The 26,393-nt window shown below is 39.9% G+C and overlaps 1 protein-coding gene across 1 annotated transcript; it reads right to left on the bottom strand.

The window, feature by feature from the left end:
* Nucleotides 1-1,969: 1,969 nt before the first annotated feature.
* PRRC1 (proline rich coiled-coil 1) lies at nucleotides 1,970-19,354 on the bottom strand. Its single transcript, XM_026046608.1, has 8 exons — nucleotides 19,237-19,354; nucleotides 16,874-17,260; nucleotides 15,513-15,676; nucleotides 12,499-12,601; nucleotides 11,090-11,253; nucleotides 9,246-9,349; nucleotides 6,808-6,910; nucleotides 1,970-3,526 (listed from the first exon to the last, which is right to left on the bottom strand). Exons 1-8 carry the CDS (start codon nucleotides 19,328-19,330, stop codon nucleotides 3,317-3,319), a joined length of 1,329 nt encoding a protein of 442 aa, XP_025902393.1. The 5' UTR covers nucleotides 19,331-19,354; the 3' UTR covers nucleotides 1,970-3,316.
* Nucleotides 19,355-26,393: the final 7,039 nt, after the last annotated feature.

Raw genomic sequence — 26,393 nt, 5'->3', positions numbered from 1 at the left:
AAGGACTTGGATTTATCTAGATGAACTCTCTTTGGAACAGTGATGTATCAGACTCGAGCATATTCTGAAATGCATACGATGACGGATTTTGAACGTTTTTAACCCTTGGCAAGGTCCTGGAAGGGAGATGTGGCAGCGCCGCGAGGCTGCAGTGAGGTCCCTGCTGGCGCTGCAGCCCCAAGGAGCTCCGCACACCACGCGCTGGCATCCCACGAAGCTTCAGCATCATCACGTCTCTACGCGCAGCACGAGCRGCCAGTGCCCCCTCCAGAGCAGAGCACGCAGTGCAGACCACACGCTCGCTGCCTTACCTGCAGGTGCAGACCCGCACACCACGCCTGACCTCGCTCTCCACGATGGTGACAGTGCCGTAAATTCAGTCGCAGCAAGGCAGGAGCTACAACACAAGCAGGGCATGCCAAATTAYGTGCATTTCACAGGGCTATTGATCGCCACGTATTTCCCGAAGAGACAACAGCGCCAGCTTTGAGGCAAGGAGCTCCAAAACACGGTGTTGCCTCCTGAAAAAGAATCAGTCATGAAAAAACGTCATCAGCTCTGCCTGCTACAAAAGGTAACAGCAATTCCGCATCTGGAASAGAAGTGGAGCCCCTCTGCCACCCTTATGCAGCTCATCCCCCTCCTGTCTGGAGATTCCCTCACAACCATTTCCCGCACTCCTCATCTTTCCTCTCTAATGTGGGAACTTTCCTGGATCTCCTTACATTTCCCATGATTCCTGTCTGCATGAACTAACCCATGATAACCAACAGTTAAGAGTTGTCTCTACGTACCCAAACATCTTCTGACATCTGCCCTCCTAAGGTGATTTCAGACGGAATTCAACAGTCATGTCAGTCTGCTCTCTGTTGAGCTTTCTCTACCATCCTGTTCACAACACTACTCAGCAGACAGTTCAAAGGCTGGATATAACTTTAACTCACTCCACAATTCACTTGCATTAGTGTGGCCCACACTCTGGAAATGGCTTTTCCCTCAGAGGGGAAGTAACTTAGAATTCAATCAGCTTTGCAGAGCGTGCTGCAAGCACCTTTGCTTTCCTTCACCTTTAAGGAAGAAGTTGAACTGCTGGCTCTCATAGGAGAATTTTCTGGATACATGCAACAATGTTTAACAAAAGGAGGGAACTGATCAAAAATTATCAAACGAAGGTTTTTAATTATCAGCTGGTGCCTCAGAACCACAGCTGAAGCCCTTTGTACAGCCAGGAGGTTTGAAAACAGAAAGACCATCTGCCTAACCATCTCATATCGCAGCATCTAACTCTGAGGAGAAAAGGCACAGACRGGACAGTCTCACACACTGGATCCAAGAAGGAAGACTCATGGATGAGGAAATYTTACAGCCCTAAGAATTCCCCAGCAGAGAGGAGGACAGCTGCAGAGACGTCCCCTCAGCAGCCTCGCAGGAGAGCTGGGGGRCTGCTTCACCGCAGTGACACAGGCTCTCCTAGAAGCCGCAAGATCAGAAAGGCTCTTCTGCCTCCCGTTACATCTGTGAAAAACAACAAAGCCAAGCCCAGACAGGTGGAAGGAAAGAGGAATGCCTCTTCAGTTTTAATTTAATGCATGCCAGCACTTCAACCTACTGACTAGGTCATTTCTTCTTCTATTACACCATAAAAGAAGCTGTAGCAGGGAAAATTGGAGAAAACAGTAAGAGTATTTCACTCTACACACCACAAACTGAAATCACAGCAAAACAAGCACAAACAGTTACTGACAAACATAAGTCTCGTATCACCCTTTTACTTTATGATACAAAGAACAGTGGAACTCCTAAAAAGAGACCTTAAAAGAATCAGGTTCAGGGTTTGTCTTTTTTCCATCCCCCCCCACCCCAACAAGACAGATGTTAGAATATGTGCCAAACAGGATAAAGATACTGCAATTCTGATAAACCCTCCATACCAGTTACACTGAAAGATGTATCTTTAAAACAGGCACAATCATGTAGGAAAAATATTTATTCAGCTAATTTACAGAGGAAGCCAATTAAGGCAAAATATATTACTTGGAAATAGACAGCCTTTCACTAGGTACAAATACAAGCTGGTTTACAGTATATTGTATATAAAAGGGTTCCTTGAAAGCAGGTAAGAAAGGCAAAGGCAGAACAATATAAGTTGAAAAGTTTTCTAAGGCAAAAAGATTATTTGTTCTTTGTTTCTAAAAAAGAATTTTTACCAAAATATTGTCACTCAGAATTACTTCTGTATTTCTGAATAAAGATTTAAGATTGTGTGAGCACAGATAAAGGACATTCTTAGCTATGAAAAACAGACACCAATCAAGACTTACATGAGAAACAATTAGCCCATAACATCAAGACACACATTTAAGATTTATAAATGTTTTAGAAAATTCAGGATAGCAAGTGCCATGTTAACTTGCTAATATCCCCAACGTGATAGAAGAAATCACATAATTCCATATAAAACATAAAGTTTGGAAATATAGGAGTAAATTATGTTGCTGGAACTGCAATGCTGAGATAACTTCTTGTGTATGTGGCATCTGATCTAAAATTCACTGAAACAACTTGATTTTTTTCTAGTGTTTTAGAATGAGATRAATTTCATCTCTGCTACAGAAGAGCTATATATATTAAAAAAGAAGATGGAAAATGCAATGTGGAAAAAAATCACACACCTGCAGCATGGAAAATAGAAATTCAGAATGATTTGCCCAGACTTTAACCATCTGAGCATGGATTTGTGCTCTTCCTAAGCAGCTCACAGCTAGATGTTTAAAAACTCCCCAGCATCAGTCCTGAGAACTTAAATACAGACACCAAGCCTGTCAGGTGTGAAGTACTACCTAAACACACACCCAAAGAAAGTATCTAACACAGCAGGTAGTCTCTCTGCATTCAAACACATACAGAAGATATGCTATCAACGTATTTATAATTACTACTATAATAGTAAAAGCTAAACAAAGAGACTCCTTAAAAACACGAGTAAATAAAACATTTAATATCTCAGCAAATGCTTATTAAGGTGTCAAACAATAGCACATCCCATTTGACMATCTGTAGTGCTATGTGTCCCAGTTATAAATGTATCTGTTCCAATTTCCTCTTTTGTGAATCATATTGGAAATCATCTGGTTATTAAAAACTGGAATTATTTATCCCCACTACTGGAAAGTACCTTCAATTCTTTAAAAGTAAAATGCAGTTACAGGTAGATTACAAATCTGTGTTGTATCCACTGAGCATTAGAATACGTAGCCTTGGTTTCGACTCCAGGAGCACAGGCAGTGCTCCTCAAGCGGGACAGGGCAACCTTCTTTCAAACGGTCCTGGGCGGCAAGCGYTGCTTGTACATTCCTGCCAGCGCCTTGGCCGCGCTGTAGATCATCTGCCGGCGGGACATGCCGGTGAACACCAGGTGCCAGTCAGTCCTGTTGACGTTGGGTAGATTCTTCTCGAGCACTTCGCCCACCGTCACCAGAAGGCCTGACCATCTGAGGCTGTAGTCCTGAGGAGTGAGACTCTGAGCCTGGGTAACATTTTGAGAAGAGGTTATTAAGCGACAAATAAATGAATGGCTTTGTTTCTAAGCTCGYTGCTAATGAGTTTCATCTGTAATCATACTCCTAGGACTGGTATGCCATGTAAATTAAGAGGGTACTGCAATGCAAATGATTTTAGCTCTATAACTTGGCTAGCCAATACTGCTTTTTGGATTTACATGTAACAAGATTCAAATGGCATCTGAATAGTTTAAAACTGAAATGCAACACTTAAAGTAAAGCCATTCTGTSATTATCATGAAACAGTCTTCACTCTTAAAGCACCCAGCAGCTGGAATTGATAATGATACATATTTGTACAATGACTCTCACCTTCCAAAGGCTTTTAAAAAAACTGTTAAAATGTCCCTGCGAAGAAGACAAATAACCAATAGCAGCAAGAAACCTGAACTTGGCAGAAGAGGAGACCAAGCTATTTGCATGAGATCACAGAGGAAGCATAAACTGAAGTGGGTAACAATTCCACAGAGGACTGGAGTTGGAAGCAGAAGGGGAACAGTGAGGAAGTATCACTGCATTTGATTGTTCTCATGCTCACCCGAGTCATCCACCTCCAGCCACACCGCGTAGAGTGAAAGGCTCGATGGCCTTCAGCCTCAGCATCACTGCTCTTAATACTATGCGGGTCTTCAAAGCAGTACAGAAAGGACCAAATGTGCATGGATTTCACTTTGACAAAGATCCTAGTCAATCTTTTTCTAGTGCGCACAAGGCAGGCCAAGGTTCAATAGCATGTTTCAGCCTCACTACTGTTTTGTAGCAATGACAGCATACAGCACACACACACACACACACACACACACATCCTATGTCAAAGCTGAAGTTTTGTTATTAACAAGATGCACATAAGGGGCTGGCTTCCTAAGTGAGATGAGAGGAGGGGAAGTTTCTCACTACTCAGAATGTACCAGCAGTAAAATGTAGATGATAGAGTGCATCTAATTGTACTCTAAGAGGGAGTTGATAATGATTTATAATTCCCTATTATGATTCACAATTGCACACAACTTTATAGATGAGAACTGTTTTTACCAAAAATCAAGTAAACTTCATATAGAAGAATACTGTAGTAGTTTCTCACTATAGTTGCAACCTCTGTATCAGCAGAGATGACATCAGATCTCTTAACAGAAAAGAGTTCTCAACATAAGCCCTGAAATACACCTTTACAAAGCATGCAAAGTTTACTTCAGAGTTGTAAGCAATCAAAAACCCTACCCTATAGGCTCAGAAAACTTGCTATTGGTATATGCTATTGGGAAAGACACATCCACTTTACATTAACAGTGTCTGGTCACTCTGAAACTATCGGTGATCTTGTTAACAAGTCCTAAAATCATCACTCATACTTCACCTCAACACAGCCCAGCTTCACCAAGCCTTCTCTGAATATCTGATGTTCAAATACCTGTACTACTCTGAAGAGCATGTAGCAAAAGGTATATTGTTGTACTAACCCATTAGCAAAAATACTAACTATCCTACACAGGTACTTTTACCATTATTTCCAATATATAAGCCAGCAAAATATGTGGCTAGCAAGAATTTCTACAAACATTGTAGATTTTTGTTTGCCTTATAGAAGACTTAATATAGGTAACATAACAAAACATTGCATGCCCTATATAAATTTATTCTGTTCTTCTTCCAGCATGTGAGAAGCTTCAATTACTGGCCATTCACCTCTAGCAATCTGAGTTTTGCTTAAAGACGTTAAAAACTAGATTTAATACTAGGCTAGATTTAACTAGATTTAAACTAGATTTAAGGGAATGAATGTTTCTTGCATGTTCTTAAGAGAAATCTGTCAAGGGTTCTAGAAGGGACAGAGTGGTAACAAAGAACAAAGAGAGCGTGATGACTGTATGATTCACCACTAGATTATGCACAGATCAACTGAAACATAACAACAAGACTAAAAACTTTTTAAAATAGTCGCAGCTATTAAATAAATCAATTCCTGTAGGTTATCTTTTCTATACTTTCTGCTAATTCTTTGGAAGACAGTACTTTCCTCTTTTGCCACTCAGCAGTTTTCAAAGTTGTAAAAGCTCTGAAAAATAACAACTAATAGCAATCCCTCAAATGTTCACTCTATTAAGGCTGATACTACAAAAATACCTTTTTTTTTTGTCAAAACTATTCCCTCAGAACAAACTTAAAGGAGTTTATGTTCTGAAATTCTTCAGAGAAACACACTTTTTAAAAGAGATTTTAATCCAGCGTTAATTAGTGTATGACTCTCATCTGCTATCAGGCAACATGCAGCAGCTGGACTTGGGAGCCATTCCCAGTGCATGCCAAATAAATCTTAGCAACCTTAAGAGAAAATGAATTCTACTGGCTACATTTAAGAAGTGCACAGTACTGGGTTATTTTCAATGGGATGAACCATGACTTAAATGAAGACTTCATCCATTTCAGAAACTCCACATCTTTGTCAGAACAGCAGAATCAGAGGAGGAAATCTACTTTGTTTTTTAGGTCAGAGGCCATGTGTTCATGCTGGAAATAAGTGTACACAAAATTTGAAAAAAGGTAGCTGCCGTTCGTGAGGAATGAATTTTAGTTACAGTAACAAATACAGCATGCTATCCACTTGCTGTTGAATAAAACCCGAACACCTAGGTTTTCTGAGCATTACTAAAATGTCAGTGTTGAGATCTCAATCTGTAAGCTTGTGACTGAACAAAATATAAGCTCTTCCCTGAACAGTTACTACATTCCTGCTCGCCTGCCACACACTACACAAGTACAAAGCATTGTTGACCTCAGCTGACATTCAGGGCACATGAGAAGTCAGCCAAGGAAAGGAAAAGAAGCCTCCACTTGTATGTGAGCACCTTCTGCACTTAATGCACTAGGTTAAGGCAATTTTTACACTGCTAAGATTTCTTTACTGAAAATGAGTACTTATTTTTTTAAGAACACTATTTATATCCTTTATGAAATCGAACTATGCAAACTACAAACTACATGTTCTTGAGATACATGTTTTAAATTTGAAAACTTAAAAGAACACTCTAATAACAGTTTTCTTGACAAAGTGGTTAGTAGGAGTTAAAAGCTGTTAATAACTACTCTTCATGGTTACTGTCAGGTACTTTTATCCTCATTTCATAAAATCAAAAAATGCAGGTTGGATCAATAGCATCACCAGCAAGAACCGGCATCATAACTTAAATTAAAATCTACATGTTGTGTCTCAACTAGTAAGCCTATATTGGGAAGAAATAAGACAACTCACCTGCTGAACATATTGCAAAGGCACTGGCGTTGCTTGGGTAAAAGTTTCCAGATGAATTCCATGAATTGGATCCTCAATAATCAGACAGCCTATGTCAAACCACCTGCAAAGACATGTAAGTTACTTCCGCTCCAGTGGGAACCTCAAACAAACATAGTTATATGGAATAATGAGCTTCATTAATGGGTTCTGATAATTCTTCAGCTAATACTGAAGAACACTGCAACATATATATATGGTTTATTTAAAACGCATGTTGATTACAAGGAAGCAAGGAATGCTGGCGGGGAGAGGTACTGATTCTTCTTGTACATTCCTTCAGGCATTTATTACCCTACAGTCTTTACACATTCTTGGTAAGATTAAGTAATTTTCTTTAACATAACCTCCACTTATCAAGATCCCTATTTTTCATTACTGCTCTATATTCAGAAGACGTTACTGGTCTTCTGAGGTCTAATCTTATTACAATCACTTGAATGGTCTGCTCAGAGAAACATTTCTGCATCTTCCAGAAAAGACACTGTGTGTTCCAGTAAAGGTTACTGAAACAGTATCTGAAATGTTTCCCTGTCTAGCTTGCAGAAACATTAAATAATTTCTCCCTATCAACAAACACTGACATGATACAAACAAAACCAAGGCTAATGCATCATCATTAACTTATTTTATTCAACTCCCATTGCAGAGTTTTTACAACAGCAGAGCTGCCACAGAAGAAATATCCTTCTTCACAGGAAAAATACAAGCACAAAAGCAAGAGTCACTCAGGAAGAAGCATTTACTTGTACCTTTGTAGAGAACAGAGCACAGGAATGCACTGTGGTAATTATTCTTGCATGCAACTAAAAAAGACTGCCAAGAAAGGTCCATAGTTACAGATCTTGCTTTGAATTAATAAAGGAATTAGAGTCCAAAAGGAAGTATACACATAAAAGAGTTTGCAACTTCCTCTGCAAATAGTAATTGGGATATGAAATTGAATAGGGAAGCAGTATCTTTCAGACAGCTAAAGCATGACTGAGAAGTTCAGCTGTGAGCACAGACTGATGTGCCGACTTAGACAAGGAGGCTCCTAGGACTGGAATGGTTACCTGGAAATTCCTCCTTCCACCAAACACACCTGGGTATATTCAGCAGCATCTTAAAACCTAGACTGGATCCCCCACCACTCATTTCAGAACACCACCACTCATTTCAGAACCACTACAAATCATGTACTACCACCTTGACTGGAAGCCATTGCAGAATCAAAGGGTTAAAAATACTCCAACTGTTTTTCGTAACACTATGCAAGGGCATTTTCAGTATCTCCTATTGTATGAAAATTAAAGTATGCATTAAGCTATTCTTTGTTTCTGCTCTAATTAGTTTCAAAAGTATAGAATGTTTATGCGGGACTGCTATCTGTGAACAGAGGAGTTAACACTCCTTCCAATGAGAAGGAAGTCCGGGGTCAGCTCCTCCCATTTTGAATACTTATAAATTTTCTTTTTAAATCTGAAAACGTTGTCTAATTATTTTGAAACAGATCTTCTTGTCATAGTTACTCCTTTGTGGCAATAGGACAAATCATCTAAATCAGAATGGAACACGAAAACTAAATACAAAGCAGAAAAACTAATACTTCCTAATTACATTTACTTTAGAAAAACCACGCATGAGACATTTCCACTGGAGATGCTAATGTACCTTTAGAACGGGAGCAAAAGCAGAGTAAGTACCAACAAAGACCCTGACAAAAACGCAAAGATGAACAGTAAGTTCAAAATTTGTCATTTACAGAAATTAAGACAAACATGACGTTGTCCTTAATGTGCTGGTAAAAATGTTTGTCAAAAAACATGTTAAAAATTTGAATTGTAGTATGATGTTTAAGGAAACAATTATTTTTGCAGGAAAATGAAAAGTATATCGCTGGTGAAAGGAAAATGGCTCATGCACTATCTGATATAATCATATTACTACAAATGTCAGACTAACTCCCTATATACTTCCTGATTTGCATACAGTTTCACAAAGTGAATGAAAGATTAAGCTGCTAGCCAAATTGTCATATTAACATAGAATCATAATGGTTTGAGAAGTCCTTCAAGACCATTAAGTCCAACCGTATGCCCTTCAATATCATGATTACTAAACTATGTCCTTAAGTGCCTCATTTTTTACCTTTCTCAGTGACATAATAACTTCACCATGTTTTATTACTGTGGATCTTGATAAATCTGACAATTTTGTCTATTAAACTGTCAAGACTCCCTGGACAAATAGCCGAACAGCACTACCAAAATCAAGTCTGACAAAGCAATACTGTAGACAGACTTGGTTTTCTCCTTCTGCCCAAGGGGTTATTGCTAACATACCTCTTTACAGATGCTCTTTAGTCAAAAAGAATACTCCTTTTTCTTCCCACCCAAGAAAGTATTTGAGGTTCTTACTTGTCAGGAAGCAATTCCTCAATGAAGTTTTCAACAGATACTGTAGGCTGTTTTTCATGTATTACTCCAGTCCGACGCAAGCTGTCTATCCTTTCTTGGGCTCCCTAAATGGTAACATAAGCTTTTAGACAAAATTCTGCTTTAAGTTCAATGCAGTACACTAAAGAAGAGTAAACACAGCTTTAGAGGAATGTACTTCTCACATTAGGCAGAATATATATACATATATATATATAAAAATATACATAAAAAAATCAGAGATCTGGAAAAATGACTCTTATTTTGAAGCCAAATAAAAAAAAAAAAACTCCAGCTCATTCCAGAATTCTGGAAACACATAAAAAATACAATAAAATGAAAAAAGAAAACTAATTAAGCATTTGTAGCTATTTGTAGCTTGTTTTTTTTTCCATGACAGAGACTTAAGTTAGCATGCAAAAAACTCCCAATATGTAACTGTTCCAAGTCTCACTATCAATTAAAGTGCCAGGATATTTTTCTTTTAGAAAAATATTCTTACAGTTTAAAGCTTGCTTGTTTTAAATCCTTTATTATGCCTGGGCTTTAGATCAACTTTGTAGCATCACGGGAGAGAACTTCTTTGTCTCTTTAGAAATCATTCACTCCAGCATACTATCAACTGGTAACAGCAATACAAATACCATAAAGAAGTGGCCAAACAAGTCTGCAAGTTGTACCTTATTCTCCTTTACCTGATGATAAATTTGTCATCAGCTAATGCATCCGCTAGTATGCTAATATACATCAGCTAATATATATTAGTTTACCTCTGTGAACACTGCCCAGTCAGTGTTCCCCCCAGGGGGAGCTATCATGAAAATATACTTCCCTGCTAAAGTATATGTGATTTGCATTTAAGAATTAGGATACCAGGTTGTTTTTGCAGGTTTTTTTTATAGCTATTTACCAGGAGGCTGTTGCACCTAGGTACACCCAAAGAACACTAACTGCAGAGGACAACCTAAATAGGAAAAAGCAGTCAAAAAAACATAAGAAACTTCAGCTTTGCTACTGAAAGACACTGTTAAAGTCATTATTTAACATGCCTACTGCTGGAGTAAGAACATCAGAAGAAGCAAAACTCAGGACATGGACCAGATCCACTASAAAAATGGTTGCACTGCAATAGCTTTTTTTCCTCCTTCCTCTGTATATCTATTTTTGAATCTAATAATTTTGAAAATCTTGCACTATAGTTAAATACATTAGGTTCTACCTATACCCTCATCCATGTGTAAAGATAAAAAGGAAATCAGGGTGACCAGCACAACACAGGTATACAACTCTCATTAATCATTCTATAAAACACAGACTTTGCTCTGCTTTCTCTGGTTGATACTACAAACTGGATACACTTTCATTCATTTCTCAAACATCAGGGTCACCACTGTGATATGCGTTGACCAAACTATGTTTGGTGTACAGAATTAGGGGGGAGAAAAAGTCTCCTCAGGGTCTCCTCACATTTCTAGTATTCATAACATTTTGTGCTGGCAATAGATGGACAAAAGTCTAATGTACTTTGAAACTACAGTATTATCACAAAAGGAATCCTGAATAGAGTGGCAATTGATTACAGTACTAAAAAAAACACCCACATATTTCTACACTTCATTTGCTGTGAATGAGTTTGCATTTCCCAAAGGCAGCTTCAAAGAGACGCAGTAATTCAGATGGCACAAAAAAGAAAGATTTACTACTACTACTCTAAACTCATTTTTCTTTTATGGAAAATGTGATTCCTCACGGTGAACATTTCCACGCTCTCTGCATTGGAAATAATCTCTTTTCAATGCCTTTAGTGCTGTTATATATCTACTTACTTTTAATCCAGCAGCATAGCCCACAGGCTGTGGTGCAATGTTAGACTGTGCAGCCTCTCCAGTAACAATAGCCATTCCAAAGACTTCTTGAAAGGCATCTCTAACTGCTGCTACTTTTACTTCTTTAGTAGAAGTAACAACTATGTCTAGTTCTCCACCAGTTCCTGTAAAAAGAAAGTTTAAAAAAAGAGAAAAAACACAGAATTCACTTACTTGAACTGACAAGCAAACCATTTTATTAATGGTTTCTCACTTTAGATAACGCTATTCAAACTGATGAATGCTGTGCCAAACCACCCAGAGATCTCTCACCACATCATGAAAAATTCCATATTAAAAAAGAACCGTTAAGGCAAATGTTAACTACAGTTCCCTAAACTGTGCACATTCAACATTTACTGTAGCTTTGCATTGTTCCCCAGCTCCCCCTGTCAGCAAATACTTTCTCAGTGATTTCATATCCCACTGTCTCTCCGTTAGTGAGCTGCTGGGATGTTTTCACTTAAATTTAAGAGCATTAACTACTATTCAGTAATTAGGTCACCTTCCCCTTTTATTCCACATTGTGTGATGTATTAGTAAAACAGTGCAGCCATGTGGTTAGCTGGATCACAGAGTATGTCCAGCTGAAGAACCACCCAGAAAAACAAACAAAAAATAAAAAATGCTATAGTTACCTCTCAGCCAGATCAGCTTCCTGATCTGCTTCTTTTACATCCGGACAAAATGCTGTACTGGCACACAAAGAGGGAGACTGCTTGTGCCAGTACTACTAGTTGAAGACTACAGGTTTGGTCAAATTACGTCTTTACTTACTTCCATGTATTAATGAAGTAGCAATTTCAGATCACTTCTGAAGTGAAATGTAATATATTCTAATTGCACATACACGCACCCCCCAAACAAACAACAACCAAACACATACCACACAAGTCATTACCTCCCAGAAATTTTCAAGCTGTAACAGAAATGTAGTGGTTTTCCCTTGCAGGCTCAATGCTCAGCAATCCTTCAACTTCACTACACTATTTTAAAATTTAAACTATCCAAATAACGGCATCAGGAACTATTTTAGACTTGCCAATTTTCCTATTATTATTATTATTATTATTACTGGACTAAAAACATGCAGCAGCTGCAGGACAGATGCAAGTCTCAAAAGAAAGGTAAATACCTCGGCCCTATGCCTCTTTGAGCTTTTCTACTGCCTTCTGGATTCTTCTACGCTGAACCTGAGGACCTACACAGTAATATTCATGTATGTCATTCATCTGACAAGACTGGCAGAGATGTTGTATTTTAAACCCCATATTGTATGATGGCAGAAGACTCAAATAGAGAAACTGACAAACTGTGGAAAAAAGGTAAGGTTTGCATTTAATTTTCAATCATTTTTCACAAATACATACTGATATATGGAGCCATGCCAGGATCCAGCGTTGTGATCATGGTCTCTACTGAATGCTTGGTTTTATCAAGAACAGACTTCACCATGGGATTTCCAGCTACACCCTAAATACAAGAAACAGATTCGCATATTTAATCTTCTGCCCTTTTCCCCAGAAGCCCAAAGATATTACCACTAAAAATCCCACCCCTACACTTTCAAACATCAAAGTACTTTGGCTTTTTCTCACCACAGGTGCACTCTGTAGCACCTACTGCATAAAAGTTCTCAGTACATGTTCCAGGAGGGGTCTATAACTCCGTGACTGTTTTAGTTACAACTTTTAGTCCAGACATCACCTTTATCATCATTGTCTGCATTAACACATTAGTTAAGTGATTAAGAACATCCCTATCAATGTCAGATCACGATATATCTAATCATATTCTGGGACCATGGGCTTTGAGCACCGAATCGTAGGTTCCTGAAACTAATTACAGGCATCAGACTAGATTTGGACTGTGCTAAACTTAAGCTGAAGAATCTTTTTTCTAACCTTTTTAAAGACAATAGGATCTATTTTTGAATGGCCCATTACTAACAAATACTTCTGGAGCAACAGAGCTGAAAGTTCTTAATTTATAAATAGATTCTGAACAATACTGGAAAGATATTCTATACTCTCCAGCCAAATCGTAGGTGGAGCTGCTGTCAGACTTAAAAGTTCATTAAATAAGAATACAAACTCCGTCCTGTCCCTTGCAAATAATCCAAATGAACACCTGCATCTCTTCACAACAATTTATAGAAATTCATATAAGATCACGGAGTGAAAGAAAAAATGACACTAACAAGGAATCACTCAGAGAATCACTGGAATCACTGGAAACTGTTTTGCAGAAAACTTTATGTAATTTCTTTAGCAATATTAGATTTGAAGCGGTCTATTTGCAACTGCACATGTTTATATTTGCTTCACTAAAGGGCAGACATTACACAGAAGAGCACCATACACATCCATTGTCGTGCAATGTACTTGCTTAGTTTACCTATACAATATCTCAGCAAATTGCAGAATTAGAGAAGTTATTTTGAAATAACCAAACTGCTGCTCAGCAAAGCTTTTCCCCTGTTAAGTACAAATGTTTTCTATTTCTCTGTTGCAAGTTTAGCAAACAACAACAAAAACACACATTCCTAAGACTAGGGAGATACTGTACAGCTAGTAAGAAGTATTGCCATATCTCACACCTCACACTGAAATATTTTGTTCCTGGGTCCAGATATCCTCACTGTTGTGCAGAGCACTCACCTTGAAGACACAATTGGATAAAGAAAACTAAACAATTAAGGCTTAGACATTTTTGACAGAGCCAAGGAACGGAGACTGCTCCACTTAATTCTGGTCCACTACTTGTCAATTTTTGACTTTCATAGCCTTGGATATTATCTAGGAAAGGAAATCTAGAAGAAAGATTTATAATTTTTTAAGAACATTAGGGGAGGGGCTGCTCAGACTATTTCAGGAGTAGAAACAAGGCTAGCTATGCTAAAAACTTAAATATGCAAGTTAACGAGGAATCCAGGATGAATTTCTACACTGAACCTTAGTTTGTTTCCTTGATTCTGGCAGATCTTTGGAAGAGTACGGAGACTGATATGTGCTCATTACAGACATCAAGAACCTAATGCTTCCAGCATAGCTAGCAATTCCTCATTCCCTCAAACTAGAAATTCTCAAAAAGAGGTAAGAGAACACTCCAAAAGTAGAGCGCTTAATACTTAACCTCAAATTTAGTTTTTAGTCCTGGTGTTCGAGATAAGCACTTTCTTCAAGAGTAAAGACAGGATACCTTTTGAATTGCAATCCAAAACAATGTGGATGGAATTGACTTGTCAACTAATTTTTAATTAGGAGCACTAGTATTTCAACAAAGCAACAGAATCAATATGGAATATCAACATTTGCTGAAAGCATCAAGGGCACAATATGGCACAATGATGAAGAAAAATCTTTTTTTCTATCTGTATTTTCTATTTCTATTAACCATAAATTTCAGGAGGACATTATTATTTGAAAGAAAGAAGATATTTCACTGTTATGAGAAGACATCTTTCTCTGGAAAATCCAGTGTAACAACTGTGGTCCCAATGCACTGACGAAAGATTAATTTAGCTCTTTAAGACTGTATCACTGTCAAGAGATAYACTACTGAAGTCAAGGCTAACAGTCTGTCATATCAAAAAACACTTTTACTCTCAGTTTTGAATGTACTAAAGATCTTGAAAGTTTCTCCAAGACTTTCACTCCTGTTCGGAAACCAATCCTTATTCTCCCTTCACATTTGGTTTGAGCTATAACAGAAAATGCTGTTGCTCTTAAACACAAGTCAGTGTTCCTCCACCCCACTCTTCTGATGCTGCTTATAGGTGACATCTTTCACAGCTCCACATAGGTAAGGCGGCTGGAATTTTACTAGTAAATGTTGCTGCTCGTGATGACCGGACTGTTCTGGAGCATCTACTCTGTACTATATAAGTTATGCTTGCGAGTAGAAGTAGAAGGTATTTTAAGGGACTTTTCAGATAAAATTTCCTTTGATGGAAGAGATAGGGTTTTTTGTCTCTCACCTAAGAGACTGATATGTTAAAAGACTTGTATTCCATGGAAATACACTTCAGTTCATTAGGAGGTAATATTTATATATCTAAAGAAATCTGAGCAGGTAAATCAGTTTACTTCACAGTGACTGGATTTGCAAAAAGATAAGAATCAAGTCTTAGAGCCTTCTAGAACCTTAATCTCTCAAGTTTCAACCGATTTACACAACACTGACAGAACGTGGAAATATATATATCCTCCTGTTACAAGAAATAAAACAAGCCTATAACATCTATTCATGCCATGCCTCCTCTTCTTATAAAAGAAAGTCAAAAGCGTAGCAAAGCAACAAACACTATTATTAAAAAATAGCCACTTTGCATATAAGGCACAAGAAAAAATAGTATATTATGAAGCATACTCATGAAAAGTACCTTTATAAATCCCCACAGTCCTCCACCAGCAGCTCCACTCTGGGCTGTAGATATTCGAGGGTCTTCATGCTCCTCAGGAAAAGTGATTGCAGAGCCACCTGCAGTTCCAGGAACCAAAGGTGATGAGAAAGTTGCTTGCTGAGTAACAGGATCTGTCAAAACACCTAGCAAGAGGGAGGGAAAAAAAGTGTTCATTTACTTTAGTGAATTTCTTAACAAAATGAGCAGGAAGAACAGAAGAATACTGGGTTGACCCACTTTTATATTTTGAAGGACTCAGACTAGCTCTGTATGTTCAATGTTAGCAAATTTAACTACCATAAACAAGCAGACAATGTCTACTAATAGAATTGAGACTGCCCTGCCTGGACATCATGTATAAATTTAAACATCAATTTCCTTAGCAGGTTAGTTTAACAGTAGTGCTTCCTATTGTATTCTTATCTTAGGAAAAGTAGTTCTTCAATATAGGAATAGGAATGGGTGGCTCTCTAAGCAACGATATATAAATGTTCTCACACATAACAAGAAAAAAAAATACAAGTATGAAATTTTTGAAAGCTAAGTGCAGAAACTTAGTAGAAAAAGAGGGAAAAAAAAGATATACTTGTTTAAAAGGAAACAAAAGAAACTTAATTACTAAAAGTATGAGTCTTTACCCCACTACTCAAGCCTATCTGAATAGCCTTCGCAACATTAGCCTTAAGTGGGAGCCTTTTATTTTACACTGCACAACCAATGGACTTTTCAAACATCCTCCTAACGCACGCCACTTTTAAAATGTATCAGTAACAATTTTAAAAGCCTAAACCAATCACAGCTGAATGGCCAAGTTTCTATCCCATTAGCAGAAAATGGCATCAATTCAGCAAGTATAGCACTTGATTGCATGGAAGACATGCAGTCTTTTAGCAGTTTTAATGCAATTCAGTGGCTGGAAAAAAAAATGGAAATAGAAGTTTGTGTCATGCGACAAGTATCTGCTGTACATAATTTTCACCTTTTTTTATGAGATTATGGCAATTTGAAGTCATGGAAGTATAATGGCTGAACTCTACTCTGGTCTAAACAAATTTTGTACACATACGTACAGCTCAGCTGTCGTGCATAAGCTAATCAAAAACACAGCTCATAGAGATACTTCTGTATCCTCTGACATTAAGAGAATTCTCCTAAAGGATAATCTCTGACCTAGATTATGACTGTACTTTAAAGGCTACTGTCACTTCTGCACACAGCTACGTTAACCAGATGCACCTGGAAAAATACAGCAGTTGAATGTGCAGGAGCCTAGTAGAGCAGCAGAACAGGCTGTCCAGAATACCCTCTCAGAAACACAAAGAGCATGAACAAAAGGTTACCTGTGACTGGAGGTGCTGAAAACGATGGCATCAGTGGGCTCTGTGGTGCCCGACCAGCATGACCTCTGGTAATGTCATAAGTTGAAGTCATGGAAAATCCTGAAATGGGGGGACCAGTAGGTGGTGCAGGAAGACCAGGGCCGGGAGTAGAGCTTAATGGAGGTGGTGTAGAGAACTGGGGCATTGAGGTACTGAAAGCTGAAGATGCAGCAGGAGCTGGGGTAGGAGTCAGAGGCGGAGCAATAGTAGAAACAGTTGCAGAAGGCACAAATGAAAGAGGAGCTGAAGTCATCACAGGAGGAATTGGAGACACTGCAGCTGGTAAGGGTGAAGAGTACGCAGAAGATGACAACATGCTTGGTGTAGTAGCAAGGGGACTGGACAAAGCTGACAAAAAGGAAAAAAAAGATTTAGAAAGACAGATCATTAAACTCAAAAATATATTTCTAAAATATTTCAATAAATAACAGTTTTGCTCAACAAGTTTTTCCTCACTCTTCAAAATGAATTTCAGTTCTGCTTAGTTGCACACAACATTGATACTGTCACCAAAAACTGAGTAGCATATTATACACCATGTCCCTCTTTCCTGCTTATTTGTCATAAGCTAAAAAACAACGATTCAACCTTTGACTACTGAATTCATGGCAGCTGAAGCCTGCCCAAAACTTTCTGGTTACTCACTCCTGAATAAATAGGAATTAGGAGAAAGTGCCCAGCTATTACAAGAACATGACAACTTACTTTTGCATTAGTGCTGATGTGGAATAGTCAAGAAATCTTGACTTATACAGAAGTTAACTGAACTTTACTTAAGCTTACAAGTATAAATATATGCTGCTGTATGTTCTGTCCTGGACTTCTAGAGTATCCTCATGTTAATTGCTACCACTTAAGTGACCATTTTATTTCAGTTCTGTAAAATAATTCTCTTCATATGAATAAGAATATACAGCAGAATTACAGAAAGAGTGAAAAATACGTTAGCAAAGGGCTTACAGTTTAAAAATAGTTGAAACAAATGTTGTTGAGATAACAGAAGATTAAATTGGGAAAAGGTAGTGTTGCATAAGAGCTCTTCATTCTGCCCAGTATCATTAAATCTGCTTCTACACTCAACTGCAGTCTCAATGCTCTTTTTCAGACATAATTTCACTTTTCATTTCACAAAGATAGATTTAAACCAGTAAAGATATGTGAAGAAAATCTAGTACTTCAATGAGACTGAATGATGGAAGAGTGTAACATTTTGAACACTTCCACAATTAATAAACAATTTAAATTTTCAATTAATCTGCGGGACAGTACTGTGACTGTATCAACTGCAACATTTTGGGGATCATAGAATCATAGAATCATAGAATGCCGAAGGTTGGAAGGGACCTCAGAGGTCATCGAGTCCAACCCCCCTGCTCACGCAGGGTCACCTAGAGCACGKGGCACAGGGCTGCATCCAAGCGGSTTTTAAAGATCTCCAAAGAAGGAGACTCCACAACCTCTCTGGGCAGCCTGTTCCAGTGCTTTGTCACCCTCACAGTGAAGAAATGCTTCCTTAAGTTCCTGTGGAACTTTTGGTGCCTCAGCTTGTGGCCGTTTCCTCTAGTCCTATCCCTGCCCACCACTGAAAAGAGGCCGCCCCCCTCCTCCTCACTGCCTCCCTTGAGGTATTTATASACACTGATCAGGTCCCCCCTCAGCCTCCTCTTCTCCAGGCTGAACAGGCCCAGCTCCCTCAGCCTTTGCTCACAGGGCAGATGTTCCAGGCCTCTGATCATCCTGGTAGCCCTGCGCTGGACTCTCTCCAGCAGCTCCACATCCCTCTTGTCCTGGGGAGCCCAGAACTGGACGCAGTGCTCCAGATGTGGCCTCACCAGGGCTGAATAGAGGGGGATGATCACTTCCCTCGACCTGCTGGAGACGCTTTTCTTAATGCACCCCAGGATCCCGTTGGCCTTCTTGGCCACCAGGGCACACTGCTGCCTCATGGTCAACTTGTCGTCCACCATGACACCCAGGTCCCTCTCTGCGGGGCTGCTCTCCAGYAGGTCCACCCCTAATCTGTACTGGTGTCCAGGGTTATTCCTCCCCAAGTGCAGGACCTTGCACTTGCCCCTGTTGAACCTCATGAGGTTTCTCGCCGCCCAGTCCTCCAGTCTGTCCAGGTCCCTCTGGATGGCAGCACAGCCCTCAGGGCTATCAGCTACTCCTCCCAGTTTGGTATCGTCGGCAAACTTGCTGAGGGAGCACTCCAGCCCTTCACCCAGGTCGTTAATGAATAAGTTGAACAGGACCGGACAGGATGAATTGCTGTGCTTCAATACACATGAACAGATGCAGCCAAATTGATGTGCAAGTTCCCGTACCTGGTGATACAGGTGTAGCAGAAGCAGCAGCTCCGCCTGTGCTTGGTGGGGGTGTGCCAGGTGGAGTTGTCTCTATTCCACTTTCTTCCATCATTTTCCTTCAGCTACGAAAACCTGCAAGAAGAAAGAAAAAGGCCTATCTTGAGAAACCAGACAAAATATTTTAATTAAAATATGGTTAAACAGCATAGTGGTCCTTATTGTGTCTTGGTCACTCAAGTCACCGGGACTGGTAATTCAAATGCCAACCATGCAGGGTTTAAGGGAAAAAAAAAAAAAAAAAAAAAGATCTGAGCAGCCTCAAGCATGATATGCCTTAGTTCCCCTCTACCTTCCTTCTTTCCTTCACTTTTAGCACCATGATAATATTTCAAATTCCAAGCCTCCTTTTAAAAATTCTTCTATTTTCGGAGCCAGGGCAAGCTGTAACAAAAGGCAAGGGAGGACCAGAACCTCCCCTCCTGTCCCGGCAGCAGAGAGCCACAGGATCAGCTCTGCTATTCAGGAAGCTGCAGCCTTCTCTGGCTTTGTCACATCACCGAGTGCTCTAGGATGTCACACCTTTGGCGTAACCATCTCACCAAACATCACGAAAAGCCCCAGCAGCACAGCTAGGAAGCAGTCCCGGCATCCCAACTCCAACTTAACCTTTAATCCTGATTCGGCCCATCCAAAGAGCTTTTAGGTCAGCTATAGCAATCCCCAGAAATTCCACAATGAAAATAAACTTGCACTGAAACTGATTTAACATAAAGGACTAAGAATATCATATGGAAAGAATTAAGCTTGGGCAAATCTTCCATAAAGACAAAACCTGCAAAACCCAAGTGGATTCCTAGCCTGGTGACAGCCTAAGTAATAAAACAAATTAAAAATCTGGGTTTTATTCTGCAGGCCACATTATGGTAGCAGTATCCTAACATCTTAGAAAAAAATCTTAAGAATCCACTAGTTTTAAATATGTAAGGATATATGCTTATTAAGCATATGTATACAGTTATAAAGCTGTGGGTGGGAAAGAAAAAAAAAAAGGAAAAACATGAAGTATTTCTTTCATGAACACCTAGAGATTTTTGTTCTTCAGCGCAGGCGTGGCAAGTAAAAAATCCTGCCTCTTCCCAAAATTCCTAAATGGGACAGCAGTGAGGTAGACTCTGCCCTAAAGTAACAATTCTTCATGGCAGTCTAATAAAACAAAAGCACTACATAAAATAATTACACATACAAAAACCAGAAAGGCTCAATAAACATTTTCCACAATATCCATTACGTCAACAGCTACTGAGGATGCCAGCTTATTCCTTTAACAATTCAAGAGGAAAAGGCTTAGATAATGTTCTGAGTAAAAATACCCATGTTCATATAAAAAAACCCACCACTTAAAAAAATTACAGTGTTTTTCCTCTCTGACAAGAATAATCCTCATGGCTAAGGCTTTTGTTGTTACTTTTGTTCTAATGCATGTTCTAAATGCATCAGAACAAAATGCACATGCAATTTAAGTTTAACCTGGGAGGGGGGAGGGAAGGGAGAATTCATATGTTTGTTACCACAATGAAAGAGGCAAACAGTAGGATGTCACTATTAGTCCTGGTTTGGTTACAAAACGTCTCATCAAAACCACATAAAAGGAAATTCTAATCCCTCTGGCAAGCATAATTTGTATAAATTATTCAAAATTAAATGCCTGAGCCCAGCCCCATGAAGACGCAGTTAATGTGCAGTGCTGTTCCTGGAAGCTCTGTGACAGCTCCATGACAGATTTTAGGTTGGAAGAACCCCTTAAATTCTATTTAAAAGCTTCTCTTCAAACAGGATGGAAGGTAAGGTCAATAACTGTCTCATGGGAAAAGCATTGTCCTGTGTGTGTGAAGGACATCACAATACTTAAACATTGTGTTTAAGCACATCAAACATTTTCCCTTAGAAATGAACTGCACTTAGTTTTCTGTTAAACTTTACTAAGCGGAAGAATTTATAATGATAAGATGGTCTTTTTTAATCAAATTACATGAGTTTACATTCCCCTGTAAAAGCATTTCTAAAGCCATTTTTCTTCCAACTGTATACCGAAAAGCAGGAAAGAATTTTCCATTGTGCAAGTCATCATTGACCAAAAACTGCTAGGAACATTTTATTTTATTGAGGCTCTGTAATCTGTTGCTTGATTTCAGCTAATGCTGTGATTAAAAGCTGATGATGAGTGCTTGCTTTTTAAAATAAAATACTCTGTCTACGTGGAATGGCCAAAAAGGCTCTGTGGAGTTGCTTTCCAAAAATTCCATAGCGATTTTTTTTTTTCTAAAGTTTCCTAAAGCAATCAGAGGTTCAAGTTGCGGCCAGCTTCTGCTCCAAGCATGCTGTCCTCCCCACTCCCAAAATATATCTGGAAAGGCAGAAGCAAGTAGAAGTGTTGCAAGACTTTGCAGTCCTTTTCTCGTTAGCCTTTAACAGAAGAATATTAAGTAGATACAGCACTACCAAACCAAATTTGCAAAATTATTAGATTCTAAAATGCAGTGATAAAGAAAAGGGATGGGGGGACTTAAAAACTCAAAAGAGAGATATTATTTTCATATTTTCCCCTCTCATTCATAAGCCTCTGTGGGAGAGCAACCACCTCCACCATGTGTGATCACAGCCCGCCCAGGATGCGGCAGCTCGGGAGGGGAATCCCGGTCACTGCAGCGCCTGCTTCCGTCCTCTYGGACTCACAGCTCTGGGTACGTGGCAGTGCTGTCCAGGAAGTTGGGAACATTCAGAACGGTGCCCAGTCCAAAGGCTATGTGGTCTCCCTGCTGTCTCACACTTCACCGGTTAACCCTAGCGTACCACTTCCTGTTTCACAAACTGTCCAAACTTTGCTTTTTCCACCACAAGCTGGGGAAGGGAAGACCTCTCCCTCCCCTTCATATGGAACTGCTCAGATTCCTTTTCGCTCAGCTACTAACATAAATATCACAGACTAGTGTGGTTGCTCCTCCCTTTCTCAAACTTCTTCTGTCCCTAAAGCCCAAACTCCTCATACTCTTCTCTGCTTAGATTACCTACCCTCACACATTTTTGATCAGCTTCTATTTCTTTATTCCCTCCTACCCCAAGATACTCTTTTGCACCTCTTTAAGCAGTTTTGATAAAACAAACGAACAGCACGGACAGCAAGTTACAGATGCAGAGAAAACAAGATCTTTGAGAAACTTCAGACACCGAATACACTGTTTGCTATGAGCTGGCAGGTTTCAGCATATAGCCCATGGTAATAACAGGTTTATAAATACAAAATTCTCAGAACAGAGATCTGTGGTTTGCACGTTCTACATGATCAGACAAGCAAGTCTAAAAAATAAAGTTTAGTATGAAGACAGGGCATGGGAGAGGGGAACACATGGAAGTAAAGCCAAAAGTACAATTAATTGGCTTGAAAGCTAAAAGCCTCATCATGTCAAAAGAAGTCAACGTTATATATCACTAAAACCAGTTCTGCAGCAACATGGGTTAGCACTTAAGTCTGAGAGAGCTACCCAAATCCAATAATATGTGAGATACGGGGGAGTATAAAGGCAGGAGAAACCAGGATAAGAGTAAGCAAATCTTAAAGTTTTCTAGAACCTTGGAAACAAAAAAGTTTCCAGTGAGGATCCTTAGGTAAGGACTTCTTGCAGGGGAGGAATATCCCAATTAAAAATACCCTCCAAATGCTTACTGGGTGCTTAGAGTTGGCCTTTTTAATGACTGCATCCTACACAGCATATTGTTCTTACTATCTCGGCCACATATTAGCAGCCAGTAGAAATTAAACTTCACTTCTTAAACCCTGTGATAATCTTAAATTCTTATAGAAGCGCAGAGTAAGTTGCTGCTTGTATACAAAACATGGCTTCTGTTGCTTCTGACTTATTGCAAGACACTATTCAGCACTGCACACAATGCTACAAATCTGCTACATAATTTCATCAAAAAACCACCAAACTTTCATGCTAGTGGGCAACATACCAGATCCTTAGTTATTTTCTCCCCTTCTCATCTAATGCTGGCTTTATGTTCACCAGATTTTACAACAGACACTACCACTTAATGTAATAGATTAAGGTGTAAAACTGACACACAGACACAGACAAAACAAACAAGCAAGCAAACAAGAAAACTATAGGCTCTTGTCACCACCTAGAAAAACCTCAGCTCAAACTCAAGAAAACTGAAAATGTGAGAGGAACAAACAAGCATGCACAACTAAGTGAAAAACAGAGTAGCACTGCCATCTTCTGATTTGTCATCAAGAGTTCACTGCACAGGTTTAAAAAAAAAATCACACATTTAACTAGAAGAAAATCTTAATTTATGATTAGATTAAGGGGGTATGGTAAGCAGAATAAAGGAAAAAGCACATTCCAAACAAGTATTCACTCTTAAAACAATCCTTTAGGGATCACAAACATTAATTTTGCTAGCCTCCTGTAAGTTACTTGGCAAAAAATCTACATTACTACTAATGCTGATGCACTAGGGATGAGGTTTTACCCTCCAATTAACTAAGAAATATGCCCTTTGCTCAAGGTTGCACTAGTTTTAATGTTTTAATGATGCTCATGAGCCAAATTTTGATCCCAATTCTACCTTCCAAAAGCGCAACCTGCGTATGCCCAAGGAGAAAAACAGGCTAAAGCTCAAACCAGAAAATTTTAACAGAGATTGCAGTAAAAGCAGAAAGGAAATAATCTGATTTAGAAACAAAATGGCTGAACTGGCGATTATTCATCTTTTGACTTTAACGTGATTAAAAATTCTCTAACATTCTGCAGTAATCTCAATGACATAACCACACTTTAAAAGCATTCTTGAGGTTATTACTCTAAAATACAGAAACTGACAGTTAACAATAAGCTTACAAATAAAGATTAGCAGATTTCAAAGGATATAAACACTTCTAATGAACACTCACAATAAACTTAGGAGCCCTAAAGAGCAACAAATATGATTAAGAGACTGGAGCATCCATTTTATGAGGAAAAATTAAGCAAGCTGGGCCTGTTCAGCCTGGAGAAGGTCGAGATCAGTGTATAAATATCTGAGGGGAGACGTAGGAAGAATGGGGCCAAGCTCTTCTCAGTGGTGGTCAGTGATAGGACAAGGGTCAATAGGTACAAGTTGAAACCCAGGCAGCTCCATCTCCATGTGAGGAGGAACTTCTTCCCTGTGAGGGTGACAGAGCCCTGGCACAGGCTGCCCAGGGAGGCTCTGGGGTCTCTCCTTCTCTGGAGATCTTCCCAACCCGCCTGGATGCTGCCCTGTGCCCCGTGCTCCGGCTGTCCCTGCTGGAGCAGGGGGTTGGACTGGATGATCTCTAGAGGTCCCTTCCAATCTCAGCCATTCTCTGATTCCATGATACATATACATTTTATATATATATGTATATATATATACACATATATACACATTTATATATATACACAAAACACATACACATATGCACACACACACACACATATGCACACATATACACATATATGCACATATACACAAGGTGGAAAGGACCTTTTTGTGCAATGTGCTCCATGTGTCCCTAACTGAGCAGGTGTTTGGACTAGATGATCTCCAGAGGCCCATTCCGACCTCTATTCCATTCTACAATTCTGTGAAAGAGGAAAAATTATTCTTCAAACAGAGAGAGAAGAAAGTGGACAGGACAGAGGGAAAGCATATAAATAAATAAATAAAGTGYTGTTAAGCTTCTTATCTTTCATCATAACAGGCRTAACTAAATTGAACAGAAGTGCAAAAGACAGAGCTGCTTACACTCTGGTAATGGCTCAACACGAGTTGGGAGCTTGCCAGACCAAGCAGCAACCATGTATTTATTTATCAGAACAAATCAACTGCTAGGAGCCATTTCCAAAGCAGCACCCACTTCAAATAAAACGGAGTATCCCATGTCAAAATAACTCTGAGACAGATCCATAGTCACAAACTTCTAGGAAATGAATAAGAGGTAAGTCAGAGAGGAAAAAAAACACCTAATATTGGTAAGAGGCCCTTAGGAGAAGATTAAAACATATGTTTCATCTGAAAAGCCTTCCTGTGGGTTTGCTCCATTTTAGAACTGCAGTGCACAAAATGGGGGATAAAAATTTTTTCAGCTTGTTGGCTGTTAAATGCAGACACACCCCTCAAAGCCTCACTGAAGCCAAAGAACATATAGACTTTGTTGCTTCCACCACCGGGTGACTTGCTTCCAAGTCCAAAGCCTTAAAGAGAAGTAAAATAAAGTGAGAGCTGTTTTCACAGCATAGGCAATGTTATCTGAAGTACCGACAACACAATTTTTTAAAGGTAGGTTGGTTCACCAACTGCATCCACCCGCCTCTGACCAATGACAGTCTCACCAACAGGGCTTATCCCTTTTTCAAAGGGAAAGGATCAGAGATATTACAGCTTGTAGATAACACAGGCAGAAATAATTTAGTATTTTAAGCGATATACAAATTAGTCAACTTCTGTATTACTAAAATCTTCTAGCCTGGGAAGTATTTTATTCCCAAGACGCTTTCCTGGTACCGCAGCCAGGACTCAGGACTTGCTCCAGAGCACACGCTCCGCTGCTACCACGCTTCCCTGGGCACTACCAGGGCCAGGAGCCGGCTCCACGCACCGCTTTGTCCCGCTCGGCACACGACCACAGCTGCGGATCCGCTGTTCCGCACGCAGCAATACCGCCTCCAAAGCAGCACCGCACACATCCCGCGGGCAGCAACAGCTATAGCCCTTCGTGTGGCAACACCGCCACCGCTCCTTCGGGTGTTCTTCCTCCTCCCATCCTCTCTCTCTCTCACCCCCCATAGCCCAAAGGGGAGGGGGAGAGATCATTTTGGGGAATTTGGTTGAATTTTGCATGTTTTGCATGAGCCAGGCCAGCCGCTCGCGTGACGCGCCGAGGGCGCTCAGCGCCGCGGGCAGGCCCCGCGCGGCCCTCACGGCTGCGGGCACAACGCAGCGCGGGCCCCAACGGTCAAACAACGATCATGCAACGGTCATGCAACGGTCAAGCAACGGTCAAGCAACGGCCGCGGCGGCCCCCGCCCGCCGCCCCCCACCGTAGCCGCGCAGAGCCCCGTTCCCGCCGCCGGCCGCGCTCGCCTGGCCGCGGAGCCGCTCCCGGGCGC

The sequence above is a fragment of the Nothoprocta perdicaria genome, unplaced genomic scaffold (assembly GCF_003342845.1).
Source record: "Nothoprocta perdicaria isolate Ctin4 unplaced genomic scaffold, notPer1 scaffold_45, whole genome shotgun sequence".
NCBI lineage: Eukaryota > Metazoa > Chordata > Aves > Tinamiformes > Tinamidae > Nothoprocta > Nothoprocta perdicaria.
This window is presented reverse-complemented; position numbering and strand designations above follow the sequence as displayed.